This window comes from Fulmarus glacialis, unplaced genomic scaffold, assembly GCF_000690835.1.
Source record: "Fulmarus glacialis isolate BGI_N327 unplaced genomic scaffold, ASM69083v1 scaffold385, whole genome shotgun sequence".
Classification (NCBI taxonomy): Eukaryota; Metazoa; Chordata; class Aves; order Procellariiformes; family Procellariidae; genus Fulmarus; species Fulmarus glacialis.
The window spans coordinates 1-17091 of NW_009213383.1; the positions used below are offsets into that span (position 1 = coordinate 1).

Genomic DNA, 17091 nt, shown 5'->3' on the forward strand with positions numbered 1-17091 from the left:
ATGTATATTATGTTTCATAAAACAAATTTATATATATTCTCTATATTGCTACAGACTTTGTATGGTAATTTGCACACGTTCGTGCCATTTGCAATCTGCTGGGCTTATTTTCCCCCACGTTAGCAGGAACGTTATCCCCATAGTATCCTGAACTTTTTTCTGGAATTATCTCTTGCATTTCACAGCCAGCTTCAGAGTAAGTGACTTGTCTGTGGCTGTGATCCACGGTGTATTGTCAGATTTCTGTCTGTGCCCTTGGCCCCACAAGTACTTACTACTGGGAGGAGCCCACTGACTAGAAAGCATTTACAGGATGTAAGTGATTAATTGACCTTGCTGGCCCAGAGAAATGCGTTTCTGTTTTCAACTTGGTGGCATTTCTCCATCTGTCAGTAACTCACCAACTGATGAACTATTTTAAAATTTCAGAAGGCATTGAGAGGGAGACAGCCAGTTGGCTGGAAGAGCCCCACTGACCACCGTCTCTTGTTTTGCAAGCAGAGGACTTTTCCTTGCACATCTTTTTCCAGTCTCTGTAGATGACAGACGTAGATCACATTAAACAAAAGCTTAACGTATTGCTTCCTCTCACTGTATAGCTAAGCAGGGAAACCTTTCAGAAGCCACACACCAGTGGTGTTTATACTAAGCCAGAACTGAACCAGGGAAGCTCTATGTCAGCCACTAGCCCAGTGTGAGGTGCTTACAGCCCATATCAGAGCCAGTTAGGACAATTCGGAGCCCAAGGCCTGAGGGGAAGAGTCTCACAGAGGTCACCACTGGGAAGGGGTGAAAGTCAGAGGTGGGTATGAGAGGGGTTTGGGAGCTCATTTTATAGTTCCAGGGAGGTGGAAGGGGGGCATTAGAAGCAGGACAGAGGTGAGGTGGTTTGACCTGAAGGAATGGATGAGATTTATGCAGGAGTGGAGCCTTACAAGTGAGAACATCTTGCCCTTAGCACAGGCATCATATGGATGACAGTACAGGGAGATGAAAAAGAATTGGGTGAAGAAGGTATATCTTAGAAGCAACACTTTAGCTGGCCTGAAATGAGAGGGAGCAAGTCATTCTCTTGAGGAGTCAGCTGGAGAGCAAGGAATAGATCAAGGAAGAAACTGAGTGAGAGAGAGAGAGGAAGAATAAAGAAGGCCTACTAAACACATGGGCATCAGGCAGAGAAGGTAGAGGAATAAAAACCAACATGGAAGTTGCAGTCTCATGTAGTAAGATGTTCAGAAGCCAAGTTGGGAAGCAGAAAAGAATCAAAGCAATTCATATTGACCCATCTAAATTTTACTTAACTTTGCCTTCTCTTCAACCAGAAAAGTAAGAGGATATCTTCCCCTGCTTGGTGAACCCATGTAAAGATCTGCTGTTGGATGCATCCTTGGCAAGCTGTTAGGGGTCTAGTCCCTCTTCCTCTCACAAAAGCCCGCAGCAGCCAGTCATGCTGAGCAGGACCAGAGCTTTGGTCTGAAGGGCAGTGGCCATGCATCTCATCTGTGCCAAAGCTCTGGGCAGGCCTGTGCCTGTGGAGTTAGAAACTGGCTGATTTTGGAGGAAAATCCTTAAGTAAATTTTCCAGCGATGCAAGTCAAAGGAGGTTTGCACTGAATAGGGCAGGAACATACCTTTTGTGCGTCCTCATGTTCCTATGTGTCGGTAAGAGGCAATTATTCAATATACTGCTGTCTCTTTGGATAAATGTCCCAGGCTAGCCATGAAGTTTTTGAGTCTCTAGTAATGACTGTGTTTTCAAGTATTAATTTACTGAAGATCAAATTCCAGCTTACCCTACGATAATTTAAATAGTCGTGGCCAAAAAAATTCCATGAAAAATGAAGAACTGAGTCAACAGAAGCATTTTTTAAATGTGATTTTGCCAGATTGTTTTGGTTGGTAAAACATCCCCCACGATCAGGGAAAAAGACCTTACATGTTTCAAATGGTTGTTTTTATTCAATTGTAAGAACACTAACAATGTCTCAGGATCCCAAAATCAAAATTAATCTTCCCCTTTAGACCAGTGAAATATTTTGTTCAATGAAAAATTGGAAGATTTTTGCTTTTCATGCTGACAAACAATTTGAAGAACAGTAATTTTAAGTTGATCAGGAGTTTATCATTTGTATATATTTGGAACATCAAGCAAACTGCCACATTAGTTACTTGCACATATGCATGTTTAAAGAAGACAACGTGGGTCAGTCACTAATAGATCAAAATAAGAATCGAGAAATAGCTTCAGATTTTTATCACACTTTTGAGCCACTGAATGCAAAAGACTAAGGCACTTCATTCTAGTAGTTTCTATAAAAAGCAACTAAGGTCTTTGACTGACATTGTTAAGGGTTTTGCACAAAATTTTAAAAAAAAAATGTTTGCCATATATTAGTATTTAATTATTTTGAAAGTTCCTCCCCCAATTATGTAAAATGTTGCGCTTTTCTGCTACAGTACTGCACTTTTCAACTTCACTTTTCTAGAACTATTGTGTATTTTAACCTCTCTCCTAATCCTGTAAAAACTTTGCTTTTAATAATTCATCAGAAGTGTTCCTTGGAAGTCACCCCTTCAATATGCAACTCCTTGTGTTTATTAAAGGAAGGGTGTTGACAGACTTGAGGTGGGAACCACTTTTTTTCTTAATAACTTTGATGTCAAAAGACAGTTGTGTAACAGCAGATGGCCTTCTGGTGATAATTTCCTGCATGGCTCCTTTGGAAACACCAATCTGATTTAATTTATTTTTTATAGGAAATACCAATGAATTTTGTGGATCCCAAAGAAATTGACATCCCGAGTCATGGAACTAAAAACCGCTATAAAACAATTTTGCCAAGTAAGTGAGTTAGCCCATGGTTTCCTACTATGACATTTAGTTCTGCTTTGAGAACATATTGCTGTGAAAAGCTAGCTGTCTTTATCTTTGATCATTGTGTACCTATTCATAAACATATTTATAGTCTATGTATAAAGACAACAAAAAGCCGGTGCTGTAGGGCTGGCAAATACAGAACTCTCACTGGATGCCTTAGTAGGTACACACTTTGGTGGCATCCCAACCACATACAGAAATGCAGCCTGGGTGCATGCTGGTTTTCTCTGGGGGACAGGTCAGGCAGATGGGTAGGGGTCTGCTGTGCCTCGCAGTAGCTTCCCTGATCTGGAGGATGAAAGGACCAAGACTGTTGCCTCCATCACAGCCCACACTGTCTTGCAATCACTGAATTCCCTCTGGTTGGGTCAAGCTACTTGGGTTCCTGTCCAACGTTAAGTGGCCCAGACTTAAAAAAGCAAGTGCAGTGGACTTCCATCTTTGTAAGTCCTCTGGAGTTGTTTTTCTTCTCCATGCGCCACATGGCTTTGTGGAAATCTGTTTACATTAGTAAGAAAACCACTCTCACACAGTGCTGCCTCATTGTTGCTGTAAACTTGTTACTGCTTTGCTATAATGCGTCTGTATTTTCATTGGCCCAAATTATTTATTTCTGACGAAGTAACAATTGCTTTGTTATAATTAGAGGTGATTGAAAACTTTTCAGTGGAATAGTTTTCCTTCAAAATATACGCTTTTCTGAAATGCAACTATTTTCATAACATTTGTTGAGGGATAATGAGATATTCCATTTCTCCTTTATTAATCATTTTGGTTTGTGTTCAGTTTCAAAATAGGTTGCCGAAGTTTTAATGTTGCACTAAACATAGACGTGAATAGTGTTTTTGTAATATTCTGACATCATCAAAGTGAAAAAGTTCAGCAATTCAGAATGTTGGGGGACACTCCCACAGAAAAATGTAAACACATCCCTTTGCTTAGGTTTGGACTGAAGAATACTTTTAAAATGACAGCATATCATATCAACTAGAAATTTGTTTTCTAATCATCTCTATAATGTCCTTGTAGGCTTATGTTATATATTAGTCATGCAAATTCACCCACTTTAAATGACAAGATTTCTCTCAGCAAGCCTGAAAGCACTGTAATTTGCTAACATCATACAAAAGCCTTGCAGAGAAATTAAAGAAAACTGATGGCCTTCAGCCGCTAGATTAGTCTCAGAAATGTGATATGTAGCTGGGAAGGAAACTCATTGTGTGGAGTCCTCGCTTCCCTTCAGTCCCCAGTAAAATTCCCATTGACTTCAAGGTTAGTGTATCTACTGCAACCAATAGCTGTGTGCAGCTGAGTGCAATGGAGGAATGTTGAAGGGAATTAAATAAAGTGAGTAACTGAATGCAAGTTATATACCAAGCAATCAGAAAATTCAGCGTCCCGTAGAGTCTGGCCCAGTGTCAACAGGATGTACACAGAGGGTGAAATCCTGACCCCTTTGACGACAGCAGGAGTTTTGCCATCAGCTGCAGTGGAGCCAGGATATCGCCAAGCCTCCCTCCACCTGACGGGCAGGATTTTTGGAAGGAGTTCTCCCTTCCCATGGCGTCTTGTGTCCGAGCTGCCCCAGCCACCATCAGGTTCTCCTTCAGCAACGCCTTGCAAACGCGATGAGTCCTATTGCACTGCAGCATGTGTTTTGAATCGGGACACGACAGCTGGGCCGTGGTTGATGCTGATGAGCTTTGAGAACCAGCATGCCTTTGTGTTTTCACCTCCAGTTAGCCGGGACGTGCCACTAACTCCGCGGCACATTTTCAGTCCAAGCATGCTGCTTGTTGCACCACAGCTACTCACTGACAGGCACTTTGTAACCATCCTTGACAGAAATCAAAAGGTCTGTTGTGTGTTAGCACCAGGCTGTTTCAAAGAAGGTATTTTGAGGATTGAGGCACATGCTCATAATAAATACTCACACACCCCGCACCCAGTCCAAGAGGGTTTGGAAACGATTTGAGTGATTAAACAGAACAGCCTTCCTGGTTTCCTGCTCAGATGATATCAACCCGCTGCTTCGTATGCCCGCATCAGCTTTTCCATTCCCAGCGCTGGGCGCGTCTCCTGAATCGGGGCACCTATGGTGACAAGTGACGTTTGAGCTGATGGATTATCTCCTAAAAATGCCCAGTCCTGCCAGCTCCACCCTCTGCGCTGTGGAGGATGTTCTCGTTTTCTAAGAGATAATTCTGTGACAGGGTGCATGAGGGCAGGTTCATGTTAATAGATACTACCCAGCCAGACACACTCATGTGAAATGAAGTGAATGCCTAATGAAAGTTATTCTATATGGAAAACTATAAAGTGCAGGAAATGTTACATTTCTATGAAAGATGTTTCAGTTGCAGTATAACATAGCCAACACTCTTATGCAAACACTAGGATGCCTTTTTAAGTTTTCTAAGTGTTAATTGCTCTATAATAATATGCTAATACAACTAGCGAGGGGACAGTGTGGAATCAGAGGCAAATGGCTAAACAGTTCCTTGAAATCCTTAAAGTTTCTCCATCTTTCCTCCTGACCGTAACCCCACGCACTGGTCCTGTTAAACCCCGCTCTGTATCTTCAGCTGTGTTCCCTCTGCCATCCACCTACAGCATTTCTCACTCCCTCTGAGCAGGTTCCCAATCCTGCACACAGATTTCCCAGTCTTACAGTCATATCCTTGTGGCAGAACATCAGCCCCACTGCTCCCTCCTCATCCTCTTACTCCACATCTTCACCTTTGTCTGCTTGTCTCCTGCCGCTCCTGCTACATGTCCCCACAGCAGGACCTCAGCTTCAAAGCCCTGTATTTTTTTCCCCTTCCTATCTCACTTTTCCACCTCAAACCAGAAGCAGAATTCCCGTGGTGCTTCAGAGCATACATGGGCTCTTGTTTACAAAGAAGCAAGTGGCTTAACACTATTCTGTGGGTATCTGTGTGTGTGCAACACAACTAAGGTACCTGGATGTCATTCCTTACCCCTTTCTGAAGAGTACCCTCAGGGCGAAAGCCTACATGAAAACACTCGTGGCAGAACAGCAGATTCACGGTAACACGAAGGTAGAAAGCACTTGGCGGGTCAGACCCACAAATCCACAAGCTGTTGCTTGAAGTGGTTGTACTAAAACTGGCTCTGGCACTCCAGCTAAAGACAAGGGGAAATCTAAATCGTATGAACAAAGCCCTTTATTATGCAAGATTTTAGACAGATGCTGGAAAACTATTCTCTTGATGTTGAGAATTTTCAAGCTCCCCTGCACTACAGTCCTGACTACGAATGGTCAAGTTTGCTCCAGTCCCGCTCCCTAATGAAGGCAATAGGATCACTAGCAGGCTTTCAAAGACTAAAGAAAAAATTCATATTTACAAAGCAAAAGGAGAAAAACTGTTTAATCTTAGTGGAATTCAACATGGGTTTATCAAAGCATTTTGTATATCCATGTGAGTCAACAAAATGTGTCCTAGTTGTGGCCACCAGTATCGTAACATCTATAACATTTGTAAATAGCCAGTATTATAATAATTGATCTATGTTAGACTGCATAGTTAAAAATGTAAATGGATATTAGGCAGACATTATTTTTAGTAGATAAGAAAGATTCCTTTGCATGAATGAAACTTTATTTTGTAATGCAAAAGCACTCACCATGATAAATCTGTTAAGTTTTCGATTGAGAAATCCTGGGTTATATTGGAAGTGCCAGGAAATGATTCAGATGAGATTAAAAAATGATGCATAGTTTACAGGTGTTTTATACATGAGGTGTTTTGAGGCAGTTGTATTATTTGCAAGTCTAATAGCCTATTCCCCACCTGGCAGAGACTGGGAATGCAGTCTGGTATGATTCTTCCATGTTCTGTGTTACAATGTTTACCAAATAATACCATTATCCGTAATTAATTTATAGACTGCAAACAAAACCAGGCAAAATAGAGGTGAATGAATTTCAAAATGTTTCAATATCTGAAAGATTTATGAACTTTTGGGCTGCAAGTGTGAGAGCAGTCTGCCTCACAAAATTTTTGCCTTTCTTTCCTGCTCACAAAACAGAAATACCTTAAGGACAGCCCTTCTCACAGTATTTCAGTACTACTGATAGTAAGGCAACTAGGACTGGACCAGGAGTAACAAATGACTTCTCTTGGAAATGCTACAAATGCGAACATACCCATGCCCTAAGGAATTCAGAACATAGTAGCAGTCAAAACGGAAGAAGAAAAAACGACCACAGCACATCATACCCACCATACAACGAATACAGCCTTTGCAATGGGACAGAGCCCTGGGTCTTCATGACAGAGTGGTGTTCATGGAGTGGATGAACCTCCAGTATCAATGGCAGTGGGGGAGGCTGTGCCACCATACAGCCCAGCTTGTTCCCTGCACTGGGCAGTCTGATGGGGGCAAGCTACAGCCCCGTTAACACCTTCCTATTCCTCCAGCCTGGTAAATTCAGGCCAATATTAATTTGTAAAAGATGGAGTTAGAGGAAGCTTCTTCTACTCTAATGGGAGGGCTATTCCAGACTTCCTAGAGACATGGAAGAAAACAGCAGTAATTTTGTCTCAGTCAGAATTGTAGGAGACATTTTTTATTAATAATTATAAGTGCTTAACAGCTCTGCTGCGTTTCAAGATGCTTTGCAAACATTGATGAATTCAGCCTTGCAGCCACCATCTGTGTCTTTCTGATGTAGCTTCAGACACAGACTTGGCCATCCTTGAGGAAAAGATTATTACCTCCAAGTTATTTGTCATTCAGGAGGAAGCTAATTAGTTCCATTTGTGTCTGAGGATTGCTTAGTGGCTCTGGATCTTTAGCGGCGCTCAGGTTTTCCTCATTTCAGAGCTGAGTTTACGGCACTTACCTATTTCATAACTGATCAGGACTGCTAATTTATAAAAGATTCCCATTCGGAAGCACTGTTTGTTTCGTTGATTGGAGTTGGAAGGAGGTCTCAGAAATTGTGAAACTGATTACTAAGCTGCTCCTTAGTAACAGAGGGATTTATCTCAAGACGTGGTAATTAAACTGGATGTTGAGTCTGCTTGGAAGAGGTTTTTTAAGGTAGGGGTCAAGCTACACCAGAATCAGAGGCATTGTGTGAGCTAGAGGAAGCGGGTGTTTTTTCAAGGCCACGTAGCCTGAGGCATTTGTGGAAATGGCTAATAATCACTCTGTGCTGAAAAGGAATGAGAGGTTTCCTGTCCTCATATTGTTAAGGGAAAAAAAAAGCTCTAAGTGAAAAAGTTGGGAAAGCTAGTACGAAGAGATTTTAACACAAGCTAACTAGGGTTCATGTTGTGCTATTAACACATGCAGAGGACAAGACTTCCATGCACAATCTTTGAACTAGCAGTCATGCATTCATTTGCATATTTTAAGAAACATACTTTCAAAACATGGGTCCTGCAAAGGCTCCACTCCTGTCCAAGACACTCCTGTGACCTCCAGTGGGAAAAGGACACAAAGTATGTTTGGGATCATCCCTCTTCTTCCTTTGATTTGCAAAGGTTTTATTTTGTTCTTAGGAACAGGATGAAAAGTAACAAAAGAAATCCAAAAGCAACTCTGAAAATACCAGGTTTTGCTATGGCATATGTACATCAATTATATATTTCTTGTGTAAACAGCAGGGCCACATAATAAATAGTGTTTTCTTACCACTCTCCAGTTCAGCTTCCACATATGTATCTTTGAACACATTGCCTAGATTGCACTCAGCAAAGCAGCTATCTAGAGACTATTTCCAAACTAATAGGTGTCTGTATACTGTCAAAAAGCTGCTGATTCTAATTAATTATTTAAGCAAATTGCCAGAAGAAAAGATTATTTTTTTCGGTACAGAAATATTTCCATATCATTTTGTTAACAGTAGAATATTTTTTCAGAAAAGGTGTGAAGAAAGTCAAAGTGTGCCCCTAGACAGCCACAACATAGGCACCTCACTCCCCTTCTCCTTATCCCTTTCTGTTACGCTGTGTAATTGAGAATTTACTGGCTCTAATTCCAAAAGGGTAATACATGGGGGATCACATAATCACAAATAAGCAAGCAAAAACTTCCTTTGCAGGAAGGATTTAGTAACCCCCAGCTCTATACTCAACAGGACTGGCCCCCACTCCGTTCCAGATCATCCAAGACAGTGAAGGAAAGAAGAGCGTGAAGGAAAATGTTCCTGTATTTTGGCATTGTGTCTCCAGTCTAGTACACATGAATGATTACAAATTGTGTCAGATGAGAACACAGGACTGAAGGGAAGGACATGGATTACCTGGTCCAGCCCCTTACAGTGAACTTAAATTGGTATAAAAACATAAAAATAGCTGATTTCATCCCAGGCAGAGGGAGCTTTTCTTAGTTTAAATCCAACTGTAGTCATTGGAACAGTACAGCTTCAGGTAAAGATATCAAAGTTGAATCCAAAGGACTTGGTGTAATTCTCTAGCATTGTACAATGATATGACACAGATTTCAGAGACAGTCTAGGCAGGTCAGCTTTACACTCAACACAGGCAGACTAGACCTTGCTGAACATTTCCTGGACCTGGTAGCGTTGCTTCAATGCCCACAGCTTGCTGAGATACTTCTACAAAACAATAGAGGTGTACTTTAGTCACACATGATGATCCTTTGCAGGGGGAAGAATTTGATGCATAATGCTTTAGTGCTTGACAACCCCAAATAACAGTAGATTATTTTCTTCAATAAGTCTTTGATTCTCTATAGAAATCTTCTAATTATGGGTTTTCTTTTCAATTTCCATCTTCCTTGTGCTCTTAGATCCTCTAAGCAGAGTGTATTTGAAACCAAAAAATCCATCTGACTCCTTGAGTACCTACATAAATGCTAACTACATTAGGGTAAGTAAATGTACACTCTTCATGTGCTTTTGAGACAATATTTGATTTTCGACATGAATAGCTGATTTTGCCAAGATGCCACTCATTTTATTCCTACCCATCTTCATTGATAATTCCTAATCTTTTTCTCTACATTGGTGTGATAGAAATAGTTTCATGAGCTGTTTGTAACAAAGACCACATAGCCATGAATATACTAAAATGGTTGCAGTAAGAAAACGATTTATCAAATAGTTTATATAAAACATTAAGAAACACATGCTTTACTATTTGTTTACTTCAGTATTTACTCTTTAATATTGTCCTACTGCCTTATAGTAAGGAAAAAAGGGTTACCTTTTAACAGTGACAGAGATACTGGTATTTTAGTAAAGAGAAGATCAGAGTCAACAGCAATATAAGCTGTATGTTTGCTCATTGCGGTCATGTTACCCACAAACAAGTTCAGTGGTGATGGTTTTTTTTCATGCATAACTATATCAATTGATAGTCCTGAAATCATCAGTTAAGTAATTAAATAAATACTGTAAAAAGTTTGTCAAAAGCAGCATAAACAGATGTGTTAAAAAATTACATGTGCACCAGCATACACACTCATTCACATTTTACTCCCTATATTGAAAGGTTACATGATACAAAGACTTTACCAGCATGAACCCTGTTGGAAAGCATTATTTCTAAGTGTCAGCTATGTTATACTCCTCGATGACACACACGCACAGAGCCTTCTTGAACTCATGACACAGTATATGCTGAATAGACTGCTAAGAAACTACTTCAGTCGTGTTTTAGGAGTGTAGTCCTCTACCTGCGAAATTAGATGTTTTGATTAGAGTTATGTACCAGATCCTCAGCTGGAATAAATGTAATAGTGCAACTGAAATTTGGGCCCAGAGCTCTACAATGATGTTGCTTATTTAAATAACAGTACATTAATATATATGTCCACATCCCCCATGCCCCTTATCCTGCCTCACTTTACATCCTGTACTTTCAGTATTTTGTATGAAAGACATCATCACGTAACTAAGCAGAGCGGACTTCCATCAGCCAGGCTATGTTTTGAGTCCTCTGAGGTCTCCCTTTTCCCCATGCCACCACCCTTCAGGCCAACATATGGTGATTTCTCCTGCTGCTAACACTGGTTGAACTGTCAGCAATTGCAGAAAAAATACAACCCAGCAATGAAATGAAATTTCACATCCATGTATGCAATATCATTAGGCTTGCTGGGATCCTGACAGACCTATCTTAGACAAAGTATGTTCAGGCAGATCGGTGAGTAGAAGGAGGACTGTTTATACCAGCTGAGGATCTATCCCATTGGTTCATGCAATGAGTAACAGCTGTCAGAGAGAAAGGCACCCGAACAGAAGACCCATGGCTAGAGGCTCCTGCACCACCTCCAGCCGTTCTCCATTCACTCATCCCCTTCAGACATTGCCAGGCTCTCCTGATCTGCACTACTGTTGGGCACCCTGTCACTGCACAAACTCACAAGTTCTCCTTCTCACCCGAAAAATAAGAAGGCAATCTCTTGTTTTTCCCATTTCTTCTTGCCTTTCCCTTTCCTCTGCTTCCCCACTGTTTGCCTGACCTTTCTTTGACTTCCTATACACTTGTGTGTCTCAGGACTGCCTATACTGATATGCTCTCTCTCCTATAAGGTCTCATAAAGGCACTTCGCCCTTAGCAAAGCTGCATAGCAGAGTCTCTGACTCCACAAGCATTCATGTATTTTAAATCTTTTCTTCTGTCATGAATCTTCGTAGAAACCAGTTTTATAGTTCTCATTTTTTTTCTGTGGTTTGTTGACTGTAAACTATATTGTAAACACTGCGGCAATATAAATCATGGATTAAAGTACCACTGGATGATGAAAAGCCCCAACAACTTGGAGAACAGAGTAAGCTAGAAGACACCAAGTAAGCAGGGAAATTTGAGAGGGATTGATGTATTCTCAGGACCATTTCAGTCCATCAAATCAGTAGTTTCCAGACGAAAAACTGTTCTACTGAAAAATTTCTGATCTGCTCTACTATTAGTCATAACTGCTTTCAGTTCAAGTAACTTTTTTTTTTTTTTTTAATTCCAGATTCATTTTTCTGCTCTTTTAAGAACATTCACCTGCAATTTTGGTCGACCACATGAATTTAAAGTAAATGCTTTTCTGTATGTTTCTAAACCAGGGATATGGAGGTAAAGAGAAGGCTTTCATTGCAACTCAGGGACCCATGATTAATACCGTGAATGATTTCTGGCAGATGGTTTGGCAAGAAGACAGCCCTGTCATTGTTATGATCACAAAGCTGAAAGAAAAAAATGAGGTATGACAACTAGCCAAACTGAGAAAACATTCCTATGGCTGAATACTGTAGAAAGAACCTTAGCAGATACAAAAGGAAGCTAGCAGATAACCAGCTCTTAAATACTCTGATAATGAGCAATGTGAAAAGTAATGTTGGGGTAGCCAAATACACCAACTGCAATTGCAGAGCAATCATAAGAGATGTATTAAAAAAGGACAAAAAGGAATTCCATTTTTTAGATCTGTGCTGCCAGGTTCATAATTTTTTAAGAAACACCTCATTTATCTGTTGGTCACCTCTGTACTTCTTGTTACTTTCTGGTACATAAAGAATAGATGGTTAGTGTCATGATTAGAGGTTTCCTGACATGACTGAAGTTTGCACTTTGCTATAATGGCAGGTTTTGAATCCATTCCAGATACTACAAATCTTCTGGACCATCCCAGAAATACAGTTTGAGCTCCCAAATGCCAATAACATGGAGGGATTTAGCCAGAATGGAAATACATGGCTCTTTACTTCAGTACCAAGAAGAGATGACAATTGCATTTTAATTGCTAATGGCCATCTAACTGCTTGTTACACATTCTGTGACTTTTGGATCGTTTCCCAACTACATCTTTAATAGCTTTGTTTAACATTCATGTAAATTTTTGCGAGACTTTCCTTGATAGTGCCAGAGTCCGTATTTGTGACTGCCAGACATTAAGAACGAAAATCGCTCTCCCATGCAGAGGGCCAACACAAAGCTCTGTTCTGGAAGATTGAATGTTAAAGAAGTGGTTTACAGGGCTTGTGGACAAGAGAGAGACAGACATAAAGGAGTCTGACTTTTTGCTTGAGTCCAAACTGCTAGACTTGGTAGCAATTCCCAGCTCCAGATAGGTGCCTCAACCAAGTCTCAGCACTTGCCAGGTAAGCACCAGGACCATATTTCCCCTGCTCCACTCACACCCCTGCTCTTCAAACTCAGATGCATGTGATGATAGAGAAACACGGTTTATTCAGGCAAAGTTCCCAGTCTGAGTGATTAAGGGACCAAGATCCCAAGTGCGTTCCCAGGGCTCAAACTCACTGCTCCATTTAAGTGTGGACTCAGTAGACATATTCTTCTTCTGCCCTTGATCGCTGCTTGGCTCTTTGTCACTGTGAGTTTGGGCTTCTAACATGAACTTAAAATCCACTGGATTTTAAGAAAGCTGTATGTAAAAAGTAGGTTGGTCCTGTAAAATATCCCACAACGCATTTCCAGACCAGGTGCCATTTTGCACTAGACTGTTCGAACAAGTGTCCAGAAGCCTACGTTAAAAAGATTACTCCTGAAAACATAGAAAACTTAGCCCAGCCTAATTGGCCAAAAGAATAAGTATTTCACTGAGGAAATGCTGACTGTTTAAACACTCACATCTGACACTGTGTAAGAAGAATGACTTGAAAGAAGTGCCCAGTGGTTTCCATCATGTCAGGAAGCTCTGTGTTTACCTGAGTTACACAGGCTCTAGGCACTGGTGTTTATCCGCATTGTTGTGGCCTGGCAGTGGTAATTTCCTCCTAATAGAAAGGGTGGGGAATCTCAAATCGTTCCCAGGCTGTGTTTGCACAAGCTGTCCTGCCCTGTCTAGAAACCTTAGGAACTCTCCCACCGTTAGCGGGTTCCTCCTGAAACCTTGCTTGCTATTGAAAAGAAAACAGCTTAGCTAGTGGCTATGCTCAGCGTATTAACTTCACTGTTAAAGTATTTGCTCTCTACAGAGAAGGCAAGAGCAGATGTTACTTAGCATAATAGCACTTGATATTTTTTCTTCTCTAGGGTCTGCTTTATTTCCATCATTTTCAGGGAGGTACCTCTGCAGTATACACACATACAAATGCCTTCATATTTGAAAGCATATTCATCCACTCATCCACATCCACCCCTGCACAAATAAACCCCCATACCTGACTCTCAGATGTAGGCCCCATTCCTCAGCTGGTACAACATCAGTCAGCCTCCATTTGAGCTATAATGTACTGTAAGGTATAAAGTAATGTATAATGAGGGAGCTCTCAAGTGAGAGACGCAGGAAAAACCTTAATCTCAACAATAAATTCATTTATTTAGCATAAGTAAAATTATTTGGGACATTAGTGTCCTAGTTCAATATACTGATGTGATGAATTTGCAGTAACAATGGGGATGGTGTGAAATGATGATAAACAAAGGTTTCTATAGAGTTACTTCCTTCCATGAGATGAAAAAATGGTTAAGATTCGCTGTGATAACAGTTTTTGTAAGACGGATGAAGATATAATATGAAAGTAGTGTGCTGAGCAAAATGCTCATTTCAGCTGTATGAAAAAAACGTGGAGCATTAAATTATTCTTTTTCATTTTGAAGTTTGATAAAAAAAAGGAGATTGATTTTTAAGCAAGAACAATGCTGAAGGAACGATGGGTGCTGTAAGTATTTTAAACAGAATCTGTAAAACTGTCCTCGAAACTACACAATGTCTGAACAGATTGGAAATCTACCTGTACAAGGAGAGTCCACAGCAAAGGAGCTTCTGCCTGAATAAATAATAAGAAACTTGGAATTCTAGGCTATAATTTTAGGATTGATATGAGGAAAACCGCATCTCATCTAGTGATCTAGATACCATCCCTGGTCACTGAAGAGCAGTAGTCACCTCCAGAGGGTGATCCATCCCACTCTAAGAGAATGAGATAAATCACCCACTGAAGGTGACCATCTCTAATTCTGTAGTAATATTTTAGGACAAGATCTTACAAAGCTTTATCCACGAGGCACATATAAACTTCATATACTACTGAGTTTAGTGAAGACAACTGAGCAATGGAAATCAGACAAATATCTGGAGTGTAAGAATTTTATAGACATCTATATAATTTTATAGCGAAGTATATAGACTTCTGTTGCATCAGCTAGTTTTTTTAGTTATGCTATGTACTCCATAGATAATACGCATTTAGTGTGCCTTCAAAACTTACTAGCAACATTACCTGTTAACCAGGAAACATATTTTGGGAAGCATAAATAAAGAACTTTGTGCAGCATTCTGCAAGAAGAAAGGACTAGTACTGACAGATGCATTAAAAAATGCATGTTTATTCAACTCAGATAATGTAAATCTTGCTGTCAGTAATTATCTAGGACAATCTTGTTAATTCACTATTTGAAGCTCATATTATTTTTCATGTAACATTTTTTCCTCAGTTGGTCTATAGGCATGTTTATGCATAGCAAAGTAGATTTTGGAATTCAGAAATCCTACCTTTTACAGAATTCACATAAGCCTCTTTGAAGATTACTTATTAGTTAAGTTGAGTATTGGCACCATAGATATGTCTTAGGTTTTGGAAAAACTTAAGAAGATTTGGTCCTAACTTTGAGGATTTTAGAATATGAGGGCAAATCCTGCAAGTCCTGTTAAAGTACACCTCTCATGCTTGAGTTAGTAGTGACAGTAAATAGAGGGCAGGAGTAAAAAGGGATTCTGGAATTGAAGCTTTGTTGTAATTATTCATTACTGTTGTGTGTTGGCCTGGTTATTGGGACATTTAATGTATAAATTTGTTGGCATAGCTACATGGAAAAATAAACAAGGAGTGGAGCTGAAGTAAAGCAACTTCACAAATATTTGAGAATTGTTAAACTAATTTTGTTCAGGGTCCAAATCCAGGGAAAGTAAAACAGGTAAATAACGTGTCAGCTGAGAGAGTCTTCCTCCATTCAGCAGAATTGGGGCACCAGGCTGCAATAGGAGCACTTCTGGCAAGTTAAAAAAGCCTGTGCTCCTGAGCACAGACCGACTGCGGCAAATAGCAGGTGCCAGCCCCCGTCCGAGGCAGGGCCGGATCCTACTCAGTTATGGAGATCCACCTCAGGAGCGGTCCCATGAAGCCTGGCACCCGCCGGGCGTGGGATGGGGCGTGCAAGGAGACAGGACAGGGGATGGAGGGAGCCTAAGCCTGCAGCCCTGTCACAGGGAGAAGGACAAAGGCTGAAATCAATTAAAAGTCATGAGAGATACTGTTTCTTGTATAAACTTCCTGTTCGGGTCAGGGAATGTTGCTTTTTTTTAAAAAAAAAAAAGGTCAGGCACCAGATCAGAAATAAATAATCATTTATTAGCAAAAAGCTAACCAATGGAAATGAATCCGAAGGGGGAATTTGAAAGATGGCAGGAAGATGAGATTTTCCACACGAAAGTAAGAAGATTCCCAGGCTTTTGGCTGCCCTGCAAGTTGGTTAGGATTTCTTTTTTTTTTTTTTTTGAGCTTAAGCATCTTTTAAAAAGTCCTGCTCATAGCTGCTATATGTTTGCTGACTACATAGAGGATTGTACATTCAATCCCAACCTCACAAAATATGTGACCTATTAGAAAGTGCTAAAATAGATTAATATGCTGAAAGGGAAACTATGCAGCCTGAAAGAACAGCAAGGAACAAGATCAGTACCAGCACAAAGAGTGGAGGTGGAGGACTACGTAATGATAGGAACAAGTGAATTCTTCCTTTTTTCTGATATATACTGTAGGCGATAAGCTTTTATTGATTACAGACATGAGGCTGGAGAGCACCCTTCTTAACCATTGTGTTTGGCTTTTGAACAAGTTTAAAATACACCTACCTGAGGCCAGTAGAATTTTCTCTAAGGTTCAAGCAATAGCTTGAGGCAATCTACTCTTTTTTGCCGATGCTTCTGGGCTTTTCTATATTATTTTTTGTATGTCTGATATGTTTATCCCTCCCATCTTCATCTTTATCCCTTTATTAGAATTACCTTTCAAAAACATGCTAATTCCCCCAAATATCTGTCTTCTTACAAGTGCCTGAACCAGCTGACCCCAGCTCTATTTTCAAGGCTATTTTTTAAAGCAGTAGCAAACGGTATTTTAAAAAGATGCACGGAGACTGTGTTAAAAATAATCCATTGTATCTCACTAAATGTAGACGGACTGTTAAATGAAAGTTATTTAAATGAACAGCCCCATTTTATTGTCCACCCAGTGCAAGTTGCCAATTCCAGTTCTGGGA

At 40.3% G+C, this 17091-nt stretch overlaps 1 protein-coding gene across 1 annotated transcript in view; it reads left to right on the top strand.

The window, feature by feature from the left end:
* Window positions 1-2757: 2757 nt before the first annotated feature.
* LOC104077060 (receptor-type tyrosine-protein phosphatase R-like) overlaps window positions 2758-17091 on the top strand; it is a gene marked incomplete at its 5' end in the record, with an annotated part of 29380 nt that continues 15046 nt past the window's right edge. Inside the window, 3 exons of the mRNA XM_009578157.1 lie at window positions 2758-2842; window positions 9665-9744; window positions 11934-12071. Of these exons, the coding sequence (XP_009576452.1) occupies window positions 2758-2842; window positions 9665-9744; window positions 11934-12071 (303 nt within the window). The remainder of the gene's footprint in view (window positions 2843-9664; window positions 9745-11933; window positions 12072-17091) is intronic.